This window comes from Polypterus senegalus, chromosome 8 (genome assembly GCF_016835505.1).
Source record: "Polypterus senegalus isolate Bchr_013 chromosome 8, ASM1683550v1, whole genome shotgun sequence".
In the NCBI taxonomy this organism is placed as follows: Eukaryota; Metazoa; Chordata; class Cladistia; order Polypteriformes; family Polypteridae; genus Polypterus; species Polypterus senegalus.
Window position 1 is genome coordinate 171,964,258 of NC_053161.1, and position 19,665 is coordinate 171,983,922.

Sequence of the window (19,665 nt, forward strand, 5' to 3'; positions counted from 1 at the left end):
TAATCCTTTAAAATATGATCCGTTACACTAAACACAAGCTTGGGCACAATCCACACTCTGACAAAGGGTCTCTTTAAATGAAAAGGTCTGAACTCATTAAAGCAGCTTCTCTCTTAATTTCTGTCAAAGATATGCTTCTCTTTTCTTCCACACCAAAATCAGCTGGACATCATATACGTCTGCTTCTGCCACTCCTCACCAGGCACTGGTTCACTCCTTAGATTCCCATTTCTCAGTTTCTTTCTCCACTTTCTTTAATCTAAAAGCCAATAGTCCTATCTTCACTCTCTCCTAAAGTATGACTGTCAGCTGTCTGTTTACAGGATGCTTGTCGGCAAAATGACTGTCAAGTTATTTAGGTTTACTACATCAATGTCTACCCAAACTTGAAAAAGGCCTTTAGTTGATTAAAGAGGACACATGGAACATCTCTTCCTTTTTGTTCCTTGATGCTGTTTAATAATAAACTGGTTGCAGGAGCGATAGTAACAACAGGAACAGGAGTAGGGTTAGGAGTAGGTTGATAACCTTAAATAAACAAAGAAAATGCAAGAAAACTCATATTTTCATTCATATTATAACAATTTTGTATACACATACACTCCTTTATTATTTCAAACATGCACTAGTTACTAAAAATAAACACGTTTGCACGATATTGCACATTAACTTAATCTTTTACATAAATAACAGCCATCACTAGTCAGAAACACATTAAAAAGGGGGATTTTTTTTTAACATACCAGTGACGTCTCCAAAATCAGCTAACACATTATGTTTCCCAATTCCACCATGATGCTTTTTTCTTGTTCACAATTGCCTTTTTTTAACAACTGAACATCTCTTCCATGCAGCAGTCCGCTGACCACTGATCTCCGGAAGCAGTCTCTGATCCTCTTCACGCTCAATCTTTATTTAAATAAACATCCACAAGATCAATTGTCTTTTTTTCTTCAAACATATTAAACAACAACGTTTAAACTTTAGCTTAACAGTGATTCCTCAAATACAGCAATACTTTAGACTGCAACTAAATTACTGAAAGCGTAGAAAAGCAGATTCTTAAAAACAATCATTTTTTGAAATCTGCTAATTTACTAATCAGTGATTGAATCATTTAGGGTGAAAAATCTTCCAACCTTGATTGTGGGTTACCAGGTGGAAGTTTATCACATTGACCCCTCACGTGCCCATCCAGACTCACACCGGGACAATCTGGAGTTGCCAATGTACCTACCTTAAAGGATGTAAAGTCTTGGAATACACAATTTCTACTATAATACTTGATGTGATGGAAGCAGTTTTCCTGTTTTGGTGTCCAGCTTCTTGACAGCGTACAATATTCATTACAACAATACTTCTGTGGGTTAACTTCTCAAAGTTTTCTTGGTGTGATCACTATTAAAACATGACTGAACCTCACTCTTTAGTCAAGATGGTGCGGTTGGTTGTTCTGCTTTATTTCTTTATCCCCTTAAGTTCACAGCAAGAGTTTGGTGTAGCACCTGCATTAATGCCAATAACACTGCTGTTTGAAATTCAGATGGAGTAATGGTGAAGATGGGCCTGAAAGCTTCACTGTATTAGTCCTGTTGATCCCAGAACAAGGGCATGATTTCTGATTTTTTTTTTTTTTGTTCCACATTTGAAGATATTTTGTTATTTTTGTTATTTTCATTCTCAGAATTGAGTAATCACTTGGAACTGATACCTCTGTTATCCGGGCTTTCTTACGCTGTTTTTCTTCAATGACTATATCTGGTTTTCTGGCATGGTGTGTCCCAAGGGAGTAATACCTCCTCATTTTCCATTATGTGGTCTGTATATTGGTCCCAGCATCCTTCTGGTGCTAGTGAGTTGCACTTCTTACAGATTCTCCAGTGAATGAGCCTGGCCACTTTGTATATACAGTAATCCTTCAGCCATCAGTGCTTCATAACTAGCAAGAAAATGGGTGGCAGTTTCTTGTCGTGTTTGGGAGAAGTGACACTTAATGGTAATGCAGATTTTTTCCTCTATTGATGTCCTGAACCACTTCCTGTGCAAGCCTCTGTCTTTTGCAGCCATGATTAGGCATTCATCTTTTGGTTGTAGTTTACTCCTTATGAACCATGCAGGAGTAGGTTCAGGATACACACAGGACGTTGGTGGAGAGCAGCAAGCTTACCACTATACTTGTGGTATTCACAATTTTAATATTTATAATTTTCTCTTCTGCTTCCTAGCATATTGTACTGTCCATCGCTGCACAAGGCAGGGGGGTTTCTGTCATTTCCTCATTTGTATGGAACAGCTGAGCAAACTGATTGTGAATGTTGTTTTGAGCTTCATGATTAAATACTTTTTGTACATTTTGGATCCTTTACGTTCATCAGGCAAGTCTGTAGTACAATTATTGCTGATCTAGAAGTGCAGTCCACTTCAGTTAGGCCCATACCTCCTTCTAATCATGGGATATAGACTCTTGTGCTTCACTGCATTTTGCATATAAGTTGGTATGCATGCATCAGTTTTCATGTTTTGACGTCCAGTTTATGAAGTTCATTTGGTGGCCAGTTGATTATACCAAAACTGCAGAACAGTACCAAGATTGCAGAATGATTTGCAGTTTGTCATTTGTTACGTGTTGTGAGGAAGTTCCTAGGGGTTCATTTTGTTCTGCTGATCTATTCCTTGATCACAAGCTGCCTTAGTGTCTTATAGTTTAGGTCTGCCATTTCATAAATGCCCAGGTATTTGTATGTTTTGTCTGGGTTTACATTTTTAATAGCACACTAATGACTGAGGTTGACATTTTTAGTGGAGATTAGTGTTCCATTAATGAGGACTGCTTTGGCAGATTTGTCAAGCTGAAATGCCATTCTGATGTCATCTGAAAACATTTTTGCTAAGTGTAGCTGCAGGAGCTGAACAATTTCAAATTATCAATAAATTAGAGGTGAGTGACTGTGTGAGGTTCTGGTTCATTGCAACAGCTGATAATAAATCCAAGGCCGAGGTTATTTAGGACAGTGCTTAATTGGTTTAATACTGGGCAGAACAGTAGGGGTGACAAAGTTTAATGCTTAAAAAGACACTCGTTATTTTTATGTGTGGCATAGTGATCTGTCCTTTGTCATGGTAAAGTTGCAGGGCTATTTGCCAGTGAGGCATGGTGGTTATGATAAAACTTACTAGAAAGGGGTGGATTTTGTATAGCTGTGGACATTTCAGGATGTAAGAGTGAGTCACACGGTCATTGCATTTTAGTAATCAGCCCATGCCATTGTATGGTTTCTGGCTTTTACAGCATTTCTTGATCACTTTGTCTAATAGTAGCTGGTCTTGAGTTCCATACAACTTTCTTTTGTTTCCTTTTTGTTTTTTTTTGGCATCAAGATGGTATACTTCATTAATTTCACTCTGCGTCTATTGCTGTGCATAGTTTGTAGATGGTGGAGAGGCAAGCTATTGGACCACAATTTCTTTGGAAAATGTGTTTGTTTGGGCTTTGGGAGGAGGAACGTTGTCCCTGTAGTAAGCCACTACTTCTCTCAGCATTAGAGCACTGAAGGAGTAAATTTGAAAGGTGAAGAAGCAGAAAGGAGGGAGAAAGAAGTAAAAAAAAAAAAATCACCCTAATTACTACTCAAGTGTTGATAAGTACTTTCACATGGTAGACTTCATTGTAAAAGATTTTGGGAGCAGGAAAGTTGTCCCTGTAGTAAGTCACTTCTTCTCTCCAGTGTGAATCCTGCTGTGTTTCTGAAGAGTACTTTTGTGACAGAATAGTTTGCCACATTCATTACAGTAATATGGCTTCTCTCCAGTGTGAATTCTGATGTGTCGCTGAAGATTACTCCTGTGATAGAATTCTTTCCCACAGTGATTACAAAAATACAACTTCTCTCCTGTGTGAATTCTTGTGTGGCTCTGAAGATGGCTCCTGTGAGAGAATTGTTTGCCACATTCAGAACAGCAATATGGCTTTTCACCTGTGTGAATCCTTTTATGGGTCTGGAGATTGCTAATTTGTGAGAACTGTTTGCCACATTCAGAACAGGAATGTGGCTTCTCTCCAGTGTGAATTCTGATGTGTCTCTGTAGACCACTCCTTTGAGAGAATTGTTCACCACATACAGAACAACAAAGTGACTTTTCTACTCTGTGAATGTTTTTGTGGTTCTGGAGATTGCTCATAAGCGAGAATTGTTTGCCACATTCAGAACAGCAGTGAAGTTTGTTTCCTGTAGTTAAAAATAAAAGCAGAAGAGTGTTGTTTTTCAATCCACTGTCTTATTACTGATATTGAGTCACAACATTAAAGTCTGTAAATGGTGGTTGCAATTCTGGACAACCTTTTAAAACCATAAGACATCAGAATACTTCGGTTATAGCTTGTTAACTTCACCTTCTGTACAGCCACTCACCACATGGGGATAATCACTGAAATGGAGAAAGTGAAACAGTAAACTAAATAGATCACATGCTAAAAAAGAGAGACAAGATTATTGGTCACATTTTGGTAAAGGATAAGCCTAGTCTTTTAAAAACTTGCTTTCACATTGGGACACCAGTACTCTTCATCTGTATCAAAAAATTCAAAATTAGGACAGTTATGTTTTAAAATGTATAAAAAATGCTTCACTTAACAATGCAATTCGTGTGGCAAGCTAATTATACACTATACCATGAATGTGAAGTAATAACTTTAACTTGAAAAATACTAAACGTATCCTAAAACTAAATTACAGAACTGCATCATCATAGTTCGATTAACTCTTTGAGGGCTGAATATTTTTTCATCTGTGTTCGTGCAGGTGCCAGCTGGTGGAGCTAAAGGCGGGTCTGACAAGAGCACGAAGCAAATGTGCAAAGTAAAATACTCCATAGATAAAGTGTTGCATATTATTGCTAAATTGGACTTGGACGTATCGCACTGAGATTTTGATGTGAGGCATTTGGAGATCAAAAACAAAAGCACCAGCATCAGCTGATCGTCATTATAAGTCGACATATGCCTCGAAAGAGTTAATACTATTGAAAATTTTGTTCTTATTTTATTTGATTAATAGAGATAAAAAAGTGATCATTTTTAGTTATCACAATATTGAAAAGAGAGTGCCATGTCAAGCATGCGAAATGCAGCTTTAATAATCAGAATGTGTCCTGATATTACTCTAAATTTAGATTAAAACCACTTGACTGCAAAACAGATTTACTGCTCAAAAAGGTGAAGGGAACACTTAATCATCCCAGACAATGAATCTTCCGGGATATCAGTCTGTCAAGTTAGGAAGCATAAGCGATTGTGGATCAACTTCACCGCTTTGGTGCAAATGAAAGTGAGAACAAGTGCACAGGGGAGGCAACAGCAAGAAAACCCCCAAAAAGGGAATGATGGACACACACAATTGCTCTCTCCTTATCCTACCTGGCTGCATCTTCTTTAGTTTTGCATTTTGCTAATGTCCTTGTCACTACAAGTAGCATGACGCAGTACCTACAGATGATTTAGGTTGCACAGGTAGTCCACCTCCTCCAGGATGGCACATCCATACGTGCCACTGTAAGAAGGTCTCAAACGCATGGAGGAGATTTATTTATGCATTTATTTCTGGTACAGCTGACTACTACAATGCAGTGTTCATTGGCTGTTGAAATCGCTTCTTATGCAGCTTGCACTGTTTTCAAAATGCTGATGTCACAATTATTGCATAAACTGGAAATTATGAACACATAGCACCAGTTCAAAAGTCCTTTCACTGGCTTCTACTTAAGTTTAGGGTTGATTTCATAATCCTACTTTTAACATATAAAGCCACAAATGACCAAGGTCTAGCTTACCTGTACTTATGACTTACAAACCTGAGCGCACATTAAGATCTCAAGATGTGGACCTACTTAAGATTCCAAGGATTAATAAAATAACAGTGGAGGTTGAGCTTTTAATTCCAGTGCTCCAAAGTTCTGGAATGATCTGCCTGCTAATATTAGAAGTGCCCCCTTCAGTCTGAGGTTGAAGACTCACTACTTTAGTCCAGCATACCCTGACTACAGCTGCCGAATAGCTGTGCAACTGTGCAGTTCTTACCCTGAAGTCAGATTGTGGACCCCAATGCCCCAGTGCAGTGATGAGGACACTGTGCTGCAAACATAGCACCGTCCTTCAGATGAGACATAAAATGTTGATTCTGATTCTCTGTGGTCATGAAAGATCCCTGAACATCATTCATAAAGAACAGGGTGTAACCACTTCACCACCTAATAGCTCATGTGTGGTGAGCATACTGGTGAAATAAATGTCTTCCGTCGCATTATTCAGGTGGATGCTACATATTAGTGGTGGTTAAAGTGGCTCCACACTCACTACAGCACCTTGAGTAGTGAGAAAAATACTAATAGAATTATTATAGAAATAATAATAGAATTATTAGTAGAAAATTAAAAGAAGAAAGGTTTTAAGTGCCATAATTACTGATGAGATTGAACATTGTGACGGGCAGAGAGAGTATTGGCAGGGCATTACCATACTCAGGACGCTAAAGGGCAGCCCTCCTGGCTAACCGTCGGCACTTGGATTCCCACAGGGCACACTGGGAGATGGAGTTTGGCACAGCCCTGTTGGGATCCGTGGGGGCCGCCAGGGGGAGCTGCAGAGCTCTACAGTGGACTTCCTCCACACCTGGGAGTGATTCCAGGTAATGCTGATGAACCACCTGAAGCACTCCCAGGACCTGCTTAAAAGGAGCCGCCTCACTCCATTCAAGGAGCCAGAGTCGGGTAGAAGAGGACAAAGCTTGCCAGGAGAAGTGAAGGTGGATGGAGAAGAAGAAAGAAAGAAAGAAAGAAGAAAGGGACTTGTATGCTTTGGTGCTTGGGAACTGTGCTGTGTATTGGGGGGTTGGAGTTGGGTGATGAGCGCCACCCCTGCCGTGAATAAAGGTGTTGTGTGGCAAAACTGTGTCGGGGTTTGGGGAGTGGCGTGCACCCTGGTTTCCACAACATATATACGCACGCACACATGCGCACACACAGATTTTAAGTTTTATATATTAGAAAGATCATTATTAATGTGTACAGTTTTTGTGTTTATGACATTTATTTAAGTGTTTGCTTTTGTGTTTTTCATCAGTTGTGTGTGGTCCCAGTTTAAAGTCTGCAGACGTGAATGCATATGTAAATAATTTTGGAAGACAGTACAGAGTAATGGGGATTGTGGAAGAGCAGTGAAAAAGAGAGTGCAGGCAGGGTGGAGTGGGTGGATAAGAGAGTCAGGAGTGATAGTGAGAAAAGCGCTATATATAAATGCAAAGAATTATAATTATTATTTGTGATAGACGGGTATCAGCAAGAGTGAAAGGGAAGGTCTACAGGACGGTAGTGAGACCAGCTATGTTATATGGGTTCTAGACAGTGGCACTGACCAGAAAGCAGGAGACAAATCTGGAGGTGGCAGAGTTAAAGATGATAAGATTTGCATTGGATGTGACGAGGATGGGCAGGATTAGAAGTGAGGACATTAGAGGGTTAGCTCAGGTTGGACGGTTCAGAGACAAAGTCAGAGAGGCGAGATTACGTTGGTTTGGACATGTGCAGAGGAGAGATGGTGAGTATATTGGGAGAAGGATGCTAAGGATAGAGCTGCCAGGAAAAAGAAAAGAGGAAGGCCTAAGAGAAGGTTTATGGATTTGGTGAGAGAGGACATGAAGGTGATGGGTGTAACAGAACAAGATGAAGAGGACAGGAAGATATGGAAGAAGATGATCCACCGTGGCAACCCCTAATGGGAGGAGGAGGAGGAGGAGGAGGAGAAGAAGAAGAAGAAGAAATAATGGAGGGTAGTGTTGCAAACAATCCATACATTTTCAGACAATATGTAAAAGTGAAGCTTCGTTCTAATTCCGTAAATACATCTGACTGGCCAAAAAAAAAAAAAAATCCATTAAAGACAGCAACACTATAAATCAATTGCCATGTAATGCATGGATAGAGCTGGTTATTCCTCTTGTATGTGCCTGTAAATTAAATTTGGAAAGAATCCACACATGATAATACAAAACCACCAAAATATATAAATCCAGCTACATACGTTCTGTCAGACTACCAATCAGAAGTGGCAAGGTCAATTATCAAATAAATATATTTAATTAACCCAGCCTGTATTACATATTAAAGTTTACAACATTCAAAGATATTTTATATAAAATTACAAGTTGAGCACAAAGGCTTCCAACAATTTAAACATGTCATAAAAACATATACCAGATCAGGCATGAACCCCCATATTTATAAATGAAACAATCCAAAGGGATGAAGTAACCATAGTGTCCAGAATTAAAACTTCTAATACTGAATTAATTTTGTTGTCCATCAGCCTGACATGTTTCGGGATAATATACATAAAATAAATACATACAATTTACATCTTAAAACACTATATAATTACAGGCTCTGAAAAGGGTATTAAAAGAGTCATCTACCAAAGAATGCAACTTCTCAAACACATCTCAGGGGAAGCATCTGCAATCTAGAAACATGGATCCTTCCCCTATTTAAAGGGCACAGCTTGTAAATCGATCCTGGTGTGCCCATTAGACCAATACATTAAATTTAATTAAGGGCAAAGTTAAAAGCAGAGAGCCTGAGAGGCATAACACAATACAATACATTAAAAACCCAGAATTTCACACAGAACATTACAGGTTGGTTTAATTAAATATATTTATTTGATAATTGACCTTGCAGCTTCTTATTGGTAGTCTTACAACCCACCAACGGCCATGATGCAAATGTGTGTGCTTACTGCTTACAATATAAGAAATCGATTTATGACAGCACAGTGAGATGTAAAAGAAAGACAATCAACCACAGAAAATTCAGCATTGCTGGTCTGCTGTTTTCAAAAAGCTTGGACTAAAGAGCTAGAGTTTATGTAATGGATACGGAGAGATATAGAAACCCAAGATAAAGCATATTGTTTGCAGTGCAATTTTCAATTGTTTATGGAGGTGTTTGGGATGGACTCAGTCATGCTACTAGCTGTATTGGATCCGAGGACACCACTTTTTCTACTACTTCTTCGCTTCCTTATTTCCTTCTAGCAAAGCAACACCTAAGCTCATAGCCACTGCACTCTTGCTAAGTATGCATTTCTTGAGCTGTACCGACCTTTCTCCTTTCATATGACACCTCACTTTCCACACCAAATATAACAGCAGCTCTTTTTTTCCCCTGTCCAAGACACTGCACACTCTTCACTCATCTGCCCAGGTTATAAGTCAGTGGGGGTGATTATGTGACCTGTCAGTCGTTTGTGCTGTGCCCTAATTTTGTATAAACTCCATTCCCATTGTAGTCCAAGAATGTTAGCATAGCTACAGTTTTAACCCGGTATATCATAGGGTTGCCAGAGTGAATGTCACTATTTGAATATGCTTATGAAAAATTACACCCAGACCCTTTCAGAACATAGTTTTTTTTTTCTGCCGTGCAACTCTGCACTTTGATCCACAAGAGTACTTAGAGTAGTTTTTCTAAAAGCTTCTATGGTGATCTAAAAATATAATTTTGCATCTGATTCTGTCCCATTTACCCGAAATCCCTATCAATTGTTTAACATTAAGACCATGTCATTAAAGCAAATGGAAAATAACTTTTGATTTTAAAAATCAAAAATTAAAAAAAAAAATGATTTGAATGTTATTACAATGCTTTAACGAGCCTCATGTCAGGCGATATGCTTTGTGCCACAATTAGTCTCCATCATACCCTGGTGCTGGTTTCACACATAATGCCTCAAACAATGAGATTTAATTGGAAGCATTGAAGCCATCTTCATATAGCAGCATCTATAAAGAAGAAAATATATCACCGGTTGTTGTATGGATGCGGACTTGAAACTCTAACCATCTAGAGTCTCCTAGTGCCAACTGGCTTTTTGTCTGAATGTCGCAACATAAACAGTACCCTGCCGCTGACCACTGGACACCTCCAATATAATAAAAGAAGTCCACCATCGACCTGACTGCCTCCTGCCTGCTCTTTTACTTTACTCGCTATTCTCACCCTGTCTCAGTCTTACTAACTGACTGGCCTATATTCCTCTTTATCCTTTTCACACACCATACCTACAGTAAAGCATGGAGGGGCAGCATCCTGTTATGGGGGGCCTGGGGCTCTTGTTAGGGTAGAAGGAAAAAAGGATGGGGCAAAACACCATCAAATTCTTGAGGAAAACCTGCTACCCTCTGCCAGAAAGTTGAAGATGGGCAGAATGTTCACCTTTCAACACGACAATGACCCGAAGCACACAGCAAAATTGATCACATAGTGCATGAAGTACAAAAAAGTGACTGTCTAGGTGTGGCCAGTCAGAGCCCAGACCTTAACCACACTGAAAATCTGTGGTAAGATTTGAAGATAGCAGACCACCAACACTCCCCATCCGATGTGACCGAACTTGAACAGTTAAACTGTATGTATGTATGTATGTATGTGAAATTCACAGATAAAAATAAAACTGGAAGAAAGACAAACACCGAGGTAGCAGCAAAAATAATTCAGAAAGTTTTGGACAAGCTTCTGAACTGGATGGACATTTGAAAAATGGAGTTTAATTACATGTGGGAAACAGGAACATTAATAATAAATACAAGATGGGGGACACGGAGCTACAGGACGCATCCTCTGAAAAGCACTTTATATATGCATATATAAAGGGTAAATTTGTTGTGCATATGTTTTATTAGTTAAAGTATGTATTTTATGGGAATTGTATTTATTTTAATATGTTATGATCACTGAATGATAAGCCTGCAGAATGTCATTTTCTTAATAAAACAATTACCAGGTAATAATTTGGTCTGCAGTTCACATGTGAAAATACCAAGATTAACACTTCAATAGATAACATAAGGTTTCTACATGCCTGGTTATGCAGGAGCTTAGCAGTAAAGAAATAAATAAATGGAAAACCAATCTGAACTGGTCAATTCTAGTAACATGAAAGTAATGATCAGCATCAGATCAAAAAAAAAAAAATTCTGATCAGACCATCCCTAGTGCTTACACACATTTACTACTGGTAATAGAGATACAACCTGTTGAAAAGTAAAGAGAGGCATAAATAAATTAAAAAAAAAAAACAGCGAACAATGAAGGGGGGGAGGGGAACATAATTCTGGCCAGTCCACGGCCAGCATTAACAAACAAAGCAATGCACCCGCCTAAAACCCAGACAATAATATCACAAGCTGGACAGTCTAATAGGAGACTCAAATTCTCACATTCTTAAACGTGTTTGAAACAGTCTCCTCACTTTTCACCATAAAGTATCAGACCTCACTGCAAAGTTTCACATAAACCACACAAGACTTCTCTTTCACACACACACACACACACACACACACACACTTACTTTTTCCAGACTGCTGTACTGATGATGGCTGGTCTCCCCGAGTTCTAACAGATGATTCTCCTTTAGTCCCCTTTCTGTCAGATGTCACCTTGAGCTCCGTACTCGCCATACTTTTTTGTCCGTGCGGCTCAATGCTGACAGACGTCTCCTTGGCCTCTTCTTTAATATCAACAGTTACCAGTTCATAATCCTTCTCCTTAATGCTGGGACTCTCCTTGTTAGGGTGGACAGGCTCCCATTCACAGTCCTCCTTCTTAATATTTACAGCCATTAACTCCATTGTCTTTATGTCAGCCTCACACGTCTCCTCTTTCACATCCATCTTGGTGTTACAGTTAATGTCAACTGCATCTTCCTTGCTGTTAAAAGAACACAATTGAATTCCCTCATAACTGCACCAGTTCAAGTCAAGCGACATTTCAATTTCTTACTATAGCACTAACTCAGTTAAAATTTATGTCAAGTCAGGCAGTTCAAGGAAATCACATTACAGCAAATCCTCACTCTTCATATCAAGTGTGGAGTGAAAGGACAACAGGCTTGAGGAGGCCCTCCGGTATTCAATACTTGGCCTACATGTATCGTCTTTAAAAGTGCTACATGGCAGGCCAGTGGATTTGCTTCACCAATTATTTTAACGTAAGAAGTGATAATGAATCAACAACTTAGTAGAATAAAGGGATATATTAAGGCAAATTTACACTGTAAAACAAAATCAAGCAGATTTTTAATGAGACTATCCAGCACATCTTATTTTAGATTGCAACACTGAGAGCAGGCACCATAATAAGGCACTTTTCGGGGAAAAGAGTGCAATGTGTGCAGTTGCAGCAAATCAAAATAATTCAACAAAAACAGGCATTCTACCATAAAGATGTATAAAGCATGCAATAAAATGAGTTTACTTTGAAAACAATTAGTGTGCAGTATTGATAATTGTACTCCGGTAAGTTGATACGTAACTTGCAGGGCTGCTCGCCGGCTACATGAGGGTTTGCTGCCACCGCATTGTGTTGTGGTTATGGAGCCTGAGATAATTAGATACAAATAATGGGACATGCGAATTAGTAAATGAGCACCGGGCTCTACTCCTGAATGCTTTCTATTGAGATGTTCGACACAAATGATTTGCATCCTGATTCACTGAACATCCAACTGCAGCTTTTTACAGGTGAAATGATTTAATAACACAAAAAAATAGACTTCATGAATACAGTCCTCCATAAATCTAAGAACTAAAATATCCAGCATCCCGCTTAGTGAACGTGTAATAACATACACAGTAAGGCATTTGCCACTGTAGACTTTGAATTTATTAACGTAATACTCTCCTACTCGATCCAATTATTATTATTAAAATGAATGGCTTGTGTTTATGTTCATCACTGTTTTAAAACAAATGGATGGTCTTGTAAACAGAAGGTTTAAAAATAAAACAGAAAAAAATGTGCTTAATGATGGGAGGACATCAGTTAAAGGATTTGAGTCGTAGTGAACGTCTGCAGACTACTCTTTAAAATCTCAAACAAAATTTCAGCACTGTTTTCAATAAATTAGAATAAAGCTTCATATTGGAACAATTTCGTCTTGCAGAACTAATGAGCACATCAACCCAGAAAATCAACACCACACTAATACTGCCACCTAGTAGTGGGTATTAAATTGGGTGACCTGGGATACCAGGCGACATTCTTCTAGCAGTTTTGTTAAACTTACTGGACTACAGTGACCTGAATCATTCTGAACACCCATCCTTATATATAATTTGATACTATCCGTATGTATGGTGTTCGTGTCAATACCTCGACTCAATACAAGTTAGAACCATGCAATGGGACTCTGCCTCTGTAGTTAGAACATAACTTGGCAAACACGGACGCAGTAATGCATGATTGGCTAAGAATGTTCGAATGCTTCAGTGACGCAGCTGGAGGGCCGAGTATAGTAAGTCGGTATTGGTTCGAGCAGATAACAGTAAGTTCGGTTGGTTTTTGAAACTTTGGTTTGGTGGGGCGTACTTTCCAGGACTAACATCATCGACCGACTTAAACCCTTCGACAGCTCTGGAACTGTAAGTAATTTAGAACGTATCACCATTTGCTTGGTACATCGAAATCTATCTTTGGGCAGTTCGGTTTTGGCATCCGTCCTTCTGACATCTATTGGCAAACTGAGTAATGACGGCCGAGTATTGACAATGGTCATTGTTTAAATTTTAGCCAATCTCCGATCTAAAATGACCACGGCAACATAATTATTGCTCTGAATCTGATTAGAGTCGTAAAATACGGTTTGTTTTGAAAATTTGTTTGCCGGAAAAAATCAAATGAGGTGCGCCGAAGAGCTGAGTTCACGTCTTGCAGCCCCGTTTAAACAGGCAGCTCTTAATTACATTGGCTGAAAAGGTCTATTTAAAGCACAAATCAGTGCCATGATAACAAAACATTTCAAGGACTTAAAAAAAAAAAAATTCTTTGCAGAGAAAGTATGGATTTCACAAATGTAGAATTTGTAGCCTGATTCGATCGGGCTCCCAGTCGCTAGTTTTTTATAACAGAACATTATCTTCCATTCTTTAGGAATTTCCCCAATGCAATATGTATAAAGGGTTTATAGATGCACTCACTAAATTCCTAAGACACTTGAGGATAAATGTTACCTGATCCTGGCTATTTGTTTCATTTTTTTATTACTAAAATGCAGAAAGATGCATTTGCACTTTACAATTATTTCCCTTGATCTGCCTTCTTGTTTCGCGAATATTCTTTTTAATGCTTGCATTCATGCTCTAAAATATTTTACGGTTAGTAATGGAGTTATCTGTCTTATACACCTTATTCGTCTTTTGTTTTTCTTCTTCTTTCCAGCTTTGTTTTAATCTCTTTATTTAGCTATTGTGGATTTATCTTTAAATTTCTTACTCCTTATAAATATCACAGGAGATTTAAAACACTTTCAGATACGATCCACTGCTGTTCGACTGTCTTCATATTTAAAATCTCATCCTAGTTTTTCCCTTCTAAATTTTTCCTCATCAACTCAGTATTTCCCCTGCTAAAATTAAGCTGAACAGTTGTGTTCTGTCCTGGCCTACAGCTCAGTATGCACAAAGTGTCTGATACAGCAGCAAACCTGTCAGTATCCTATGAGGGCAACATTTAGAAAAACAGTCTAAAAATCTCCCTTCAAATTTCATACCATATTCGATTCTGTACATGCACCAGCATTACATTTTAGCTGCAGTCGTGTCATATCGTTTTATCCCCTTAAACAGAGACCCATTCTTCACTAATGAATACATTGTAGCAGTCCTTCCACATTCGGCACAGTACAATCTTAGATGTGTGTCAGTATCTTCATGCAGCACAAACAAAGTAAGCGGGCGGTTTCTTCTTGCCTTTGTATACATTGTCAAGTCTGCCTTGTCCGTGCAAATGCCGTGAGTGAACCACCTTCTAGCGCTGTGCTCATCACTCATAACTTGCGCCATATTACATTTTCTTTTTCCCATGTCAGATTCATACTGGTTGTGTACTTTGTATTCCAAGTTGTGTGAAAAACAACATTTAAAGTAAGCTTATTTCAGCATTTAAAGTACTTAAAATAACAGGAGCACAGGCAGTTATACAGATTTGTCAATTACTGTCTCCATCACATGTAGTGAAACAATGTCAGTAATTCTAAGCATGCCACTTTTTCAGTGGTTACTTTCAAGTTGTCTGTGCTAGAAAGACAGTAATTCACACTTGGGCAACAGTGTTCAAGAATGTCAATAACAGTGGCAGGAAACAAAGTGTAAAGGTAAAAAGGATATGTGAATGTGGTCAAAACTTCTTTTAATTTGATAAACAATATGACTCAAAGATAAGGTAGTGTATAGAAAAAAATAAATATATGGATGACTCCATACCCTTGAAATCCACACACTCAATCAAACTATTACAACTAGCTGGTGTCGTGGACGTCCGGGGATGCCTCCAAGCTGAAAGGACTGGGGGATCAAGCGTGGCCAGAGCGTTACCTCCCCCAGAGTGCTATAAACAGGAGCAGGGCTTCATGGGAGTTGGAGTTTGGTGCAGCCCTGTTGTGATCCGTAGTTGCTGCCAGGGGGTGCTACAGCTGCTCCTGAGCCTGTATGGGCGATTGTTCCTTCACACCCGGAAGTGCTACCGGAAATAGGTCATCGAGCATCTGGAGCACTTCCAGGTAACCTATAAAAGGAGCCGGCAGCCACTACTCGGGGCAGCAGAGTCGGGTGGAAGGTGGACGAAGCTTGCCGAGGTGGAGTGGAGGAGAATGGAAAGAGAAAGAAAAAGAATTGCGCTTGTGCTGTTTGGACTGTGTTGTGACTGTGGGGAATGGGGAAGGTGTTTCTTACGTGGGGAAGAATAATAAAAAGCTTGTGCTTTTACAAGTGTGCCTCTTGTGTCTGTCTGTGGCAGGTTGGGTGGCTGGTACACACCCTACTGGTGTCACACTGGATAAAAAGGTTTCTTAAAATTCCTTCTGGCAAATACGACTGCAGATGAAATTTCATTTAACAAAACAAACAAAAAAAAAGTTGGTGGGTTAACATTTCAGCTATTATGACCCTGTAAAATTAGTATGTTAATCTATAAAATTGTCTACACTACATAAACATTTTTTAATGAGTTGGCTTTTACTTAACCGAAACAATTCTACTCTTCCTGATTTTTTTTTTTCCTATGAGACAACAAAAAATTAGTAGTAAAAGAACAGTCAAGGAGGAGCTGAAGTGCATCAGGAATAGAAAAGGGGAATTTAAAAATACAGACATTGAAATAGCAGATGCTCTCCATGCAGATGCTTCCTGAAGTCTTCACATGTGAGGAAGCAGATAACCACTCAGCAGTAAAAAGGACTACTAAGGAGGAACTGAGGAATTCATAAATTGTAGAGGGAGAAGAGCTGCTGAGATTAAATAGGCTGAAATCAAACAAATCACCAGGACCAGATCATATTTACCACAGACTGCTTAAGGAGGTTAGTGACTACATATGTAGACTCTTGATGGATATTTTTAGGAAGTCACTGTGCAATGTGGACATTCCAAATGATTGAAAAATGGCAAATATTAAAAGAAAGGTGACTGGGTAGATCCAAGTGCCAGCAAGCTTAACATGCATCACAGAAAATATAATAGAAGGAATAAGTAAGGAAGGCTTTTTTTCCCCTAACATGATGGAATTCTATTAGGAAGCAATAAAAGTATATGATCAGAGTGGAACTTTCAGATAAGGTGCCACATGATAGGTTGCGCATCAAACTAAAAGAAATAGGAGATTAGGGTGTTGTTTGTAAGTGTGTGAAGAATTGGCTCAGACACAGGAAACAGAGGGTGATGGTGCGAGGAACCTCATCAGAATTGAGTGATGTTAAGTGTGGTGTTCCACAGGGGTCAGTGTGCTAGGGCTGCTGCCATTTTTAAGATTTATAAATGATTTAGATAGGAATATAAGTAACAAGCTGATTAGGTTTGTAGATGAAACCAAGATAGGTGGATTGTCAGATAATCTGGAATCTATTAAATCATTACAATAGGACTTGGACAGCATACAGACCTGGGCAGAGTTGTGGATGAGGAAATTCAATGTTATTAAATGTAAATAAGAAGTAAAACTAAGGTTTGAATTTACAATTGGAGGTCTGAAAGTTAAAAGTACACCTTATGAGAAGGACTTAGGAAACAACACTATCAACTTCCAGACAGTGTTCAGAAACCATTAAGAAGGCTAACAAAATGTCAGGTTATATAGCGCCTTGATGTGTGGAGTACAAGTCCAAGGAGGTTATGCTCAACCTTTATACCACACTGGTGAGGCCTCATCTGGAGTTCTGTGTGCAGTTTTGGTCTCCAGGCTACAAAAAGGACATAGCACTGCTAGAAAAGGTCCAGAGAAGAGCGACTTGGCTCATTCCAGGGCAACGGGGGTTGAATTATGAGGAAAGATTAAAAGAGCTGAGCCTTTACAGTTTAAGCAAAAGAAGATTAAGATGAGATATGACTGAAGTGATTAATATTACTGTAGAGAATTAGTCCAGTGGATCGAGACTGTGATTTTAAAATGAGTTCAAGAAGAACACAGGGACACAGCTGGAAACTGGTAATGGGTAAATTTTGCACAAACATTAGGAAGTTTTTCTTTACACAGATAACCACAGACACTTGGAATAAGCTGCCAAGTAGCATGATGGATTCTTTGGACTTTCAAAACTTGACTTGGAAGAATTAAGTGGATTGGAGTGGTGAGCTTTGTTGGGCTGAATGTCCTGTTCTTGTCTAGATTGTTCTAATGGTCTACAATATATTAGCTATGAGACAAAAATTGCTGTTCTTGAATAAATGATTTTATAACATTTTACTGCTTCACCAGTTAATTGATATGATTGCCAACTCTGACTTTTGCTCAATATTTGGAAAAATCTAATGTGATTGTAGCCCACATTGGTAGTTTCCTGACAATAACGCCTTTTCAATCATATACATAAATATGGGCCACCCTGTAGAATAAGATTTTGAGTTTTTAAAGAGGAGCTTGGCAAGAAGGATGGCCGGGAGTGCAGAAAAAAATAAAACTCCAGATAAATTGAAGAAAAACAAAATCTGCAAGGGTTCAAGACCATCGAGTCAACACTGGATATTCTATCTTAACATACTTTAATGTTCTAAAGTGTCTTGTTATTTTCAATGCATCATTTAGCTCGGATAAGCACTATATAATAAAAGTATCCATCCATCCATTATCCAACCCGCTATATCCTAACTACAGGGTCACGGGGTCTGCAGGTGCAAATCCCATCCAACACAGGGCGCAAGGCAGGAAACAAACCCCGGGAAGGGCGCCAGCCCACCGCAATAATTAAGTATGATAGTAGATAAATATTATGCTTATAAAATAAGACTTACCACAAAGCGATACCATCATTTATGTACTTTTGTGCATTGATTTATTAATTACTACAACTAGATAGCTAGATAAATAAACTTTGTCTACACTAACACCTTTAAAATTCCACTTTAACATATATAAAAATATATATTACTTTGTTAAGGCTTTTCAATATATAGATGTATTTATTTAGAACAGATGTTCCTTAACACAATGGCTGCTAATTTCATTTAAGTGTTGTATGTGTTACCGTAGCTGCTTTACTATTTCTGTCTGAAGAAGCTGAAATTCTAATTTAAGTAAATTGAGCTGAATGAATCCGTGGCCGCTTTAGGATTGAAATGGGATCCACGTGGAGCCGCAAACTGTTACACGCGACACAGAGAAGCTCACTCGAGCGGGGTCTTTATGACTTCACTTGTCTGTGATTCAAGTCGCGTAAAGAATGCAAAACCTCACATCTCAAAGAGTGATAGACCGGAGCTCGGAACGCTTACCTCTACCTCTAGGACTAGGTTAAAGATCGCTCCCTCAACGACAAAAGCCCACAGTCTCGATCACTGCCTCCAGATTACTTCTCAAATTTAGAGACACCAGGCGCGCGGTGACTGCAGTTTTCGTCGCGCTTGATGACGTCACACGTAGGTTGCGTTGCCGACCGTTCGTGCACGCGCGTTCGTTCGCTGTCCTTTATATGAATCTTCGTGTTTCTGATTTCCTTTTCTGTCTCTCAGCCCTTTAAGACGATGAATGCAAAGAAAAGTCATTTGTGGTGTGACGAAGAGGGTATAAAAGTGTAATCCTTGACGATCGTATTTAGAGTTGTAATAATCCAGTTTCTGTTCTACCTCAACTCGATCATGTCAGAGGGGCTGAGAGGCGCTACACTTTAGAGTTCACAAAGCCCACGTAGCCATCACGACAGGATAAGCGCAAGACACTCCTTAGTAAACGCTGTAAATATTCAGTGATTTTAAAATCTGTAGCTAGTATGTATTGTCGATTTCTGTCAGAGGGTTTGTAATCATACTTTGCAATCCGGGAATCATAGACCTCAAGTGTCAATGAATAGATGATGAATTATTGTAAATATGCGAGCTGCCTTCAGCAAATTAGTCACTGTATTTTAGATGGCGGTTCTACTGTTAATGGAAATAATTCCAGAACAAACCTAAAAAGTCTTATATGATCCTTTTACAGTATCTCAAAACTGTTTCTCATTCTGGATCTGAATTCTATCGAGTGTGAACTAAGCGCAGAATAAGAGAAGCAACCTTAGTGAGTCGTGCCACAGGACGGCAAGATCAGCGCTTGTGACAGATTTGACTGTGACGGCGACTTGTAAACTCCAGAATA

General features: G+C 39.0%; 1 protein-coding gene across 3 annotated transcripts; it reads right to left on the minus strand.

Annotated features, from left to right (window-relative positions):
- Positions 1-18,933, minus strand: LOC120533463 (gastrula zinc finger protein XlCGF7.1-like). 3 transcript variants are annotated; one of them, XR_005634496.1, is made up of 4 exons: positions 18,807-18,933; positions 11,399-11,757; positions 1,238-4,226; positions 1-909 (listed from the first exon to the last, which is right to left on the minus strand). XR_005634496.1 is itself a non-coding variant. In XM_039760379.1 (3 exons), exons 2-3 carry the CDS (start codon positions 11,718-11,720, stop codon positions 3,709-3,711), a joined length of 840 nt encoding a protein of 279 aa, XP_039616313.1. In that variant the 5' UTR covers positions 11,721-11,757; positions 18,807-18,933; the 3' UTR covers positions 1-3,708. The 3 variants fall into 3 exon arrangements, 1 of the variants encoding a protein (XP_039616313.1); XR_005634495.1 differs by having other exon boundaries at positions 1-528; positions 744-4,226; XM_039760379.1 differs by having other exon boundaries at positions 1-4,226.
- Between the last annotated feature and the right edge of the window lie 732 nt (positions 18,934-19,665).

Excerpts from the sequence above, each read along its gene's own strand:
- LOC120533463 (XM_039760379.1), bottom strand. The coding sequence starts at position 11,720 with ATGGATGTGAAAGAGGAGACGTGTGAGGCTGACATAAAGACAATGGAG. Across the intron at positions 4,227-11,398 it reads AGTACAGCAGTCTGGAAAAA|GAAACAAACTTCACTGCTGT; the intron begins GTAAGTGTGTGT and ends TTTTAACTACAG.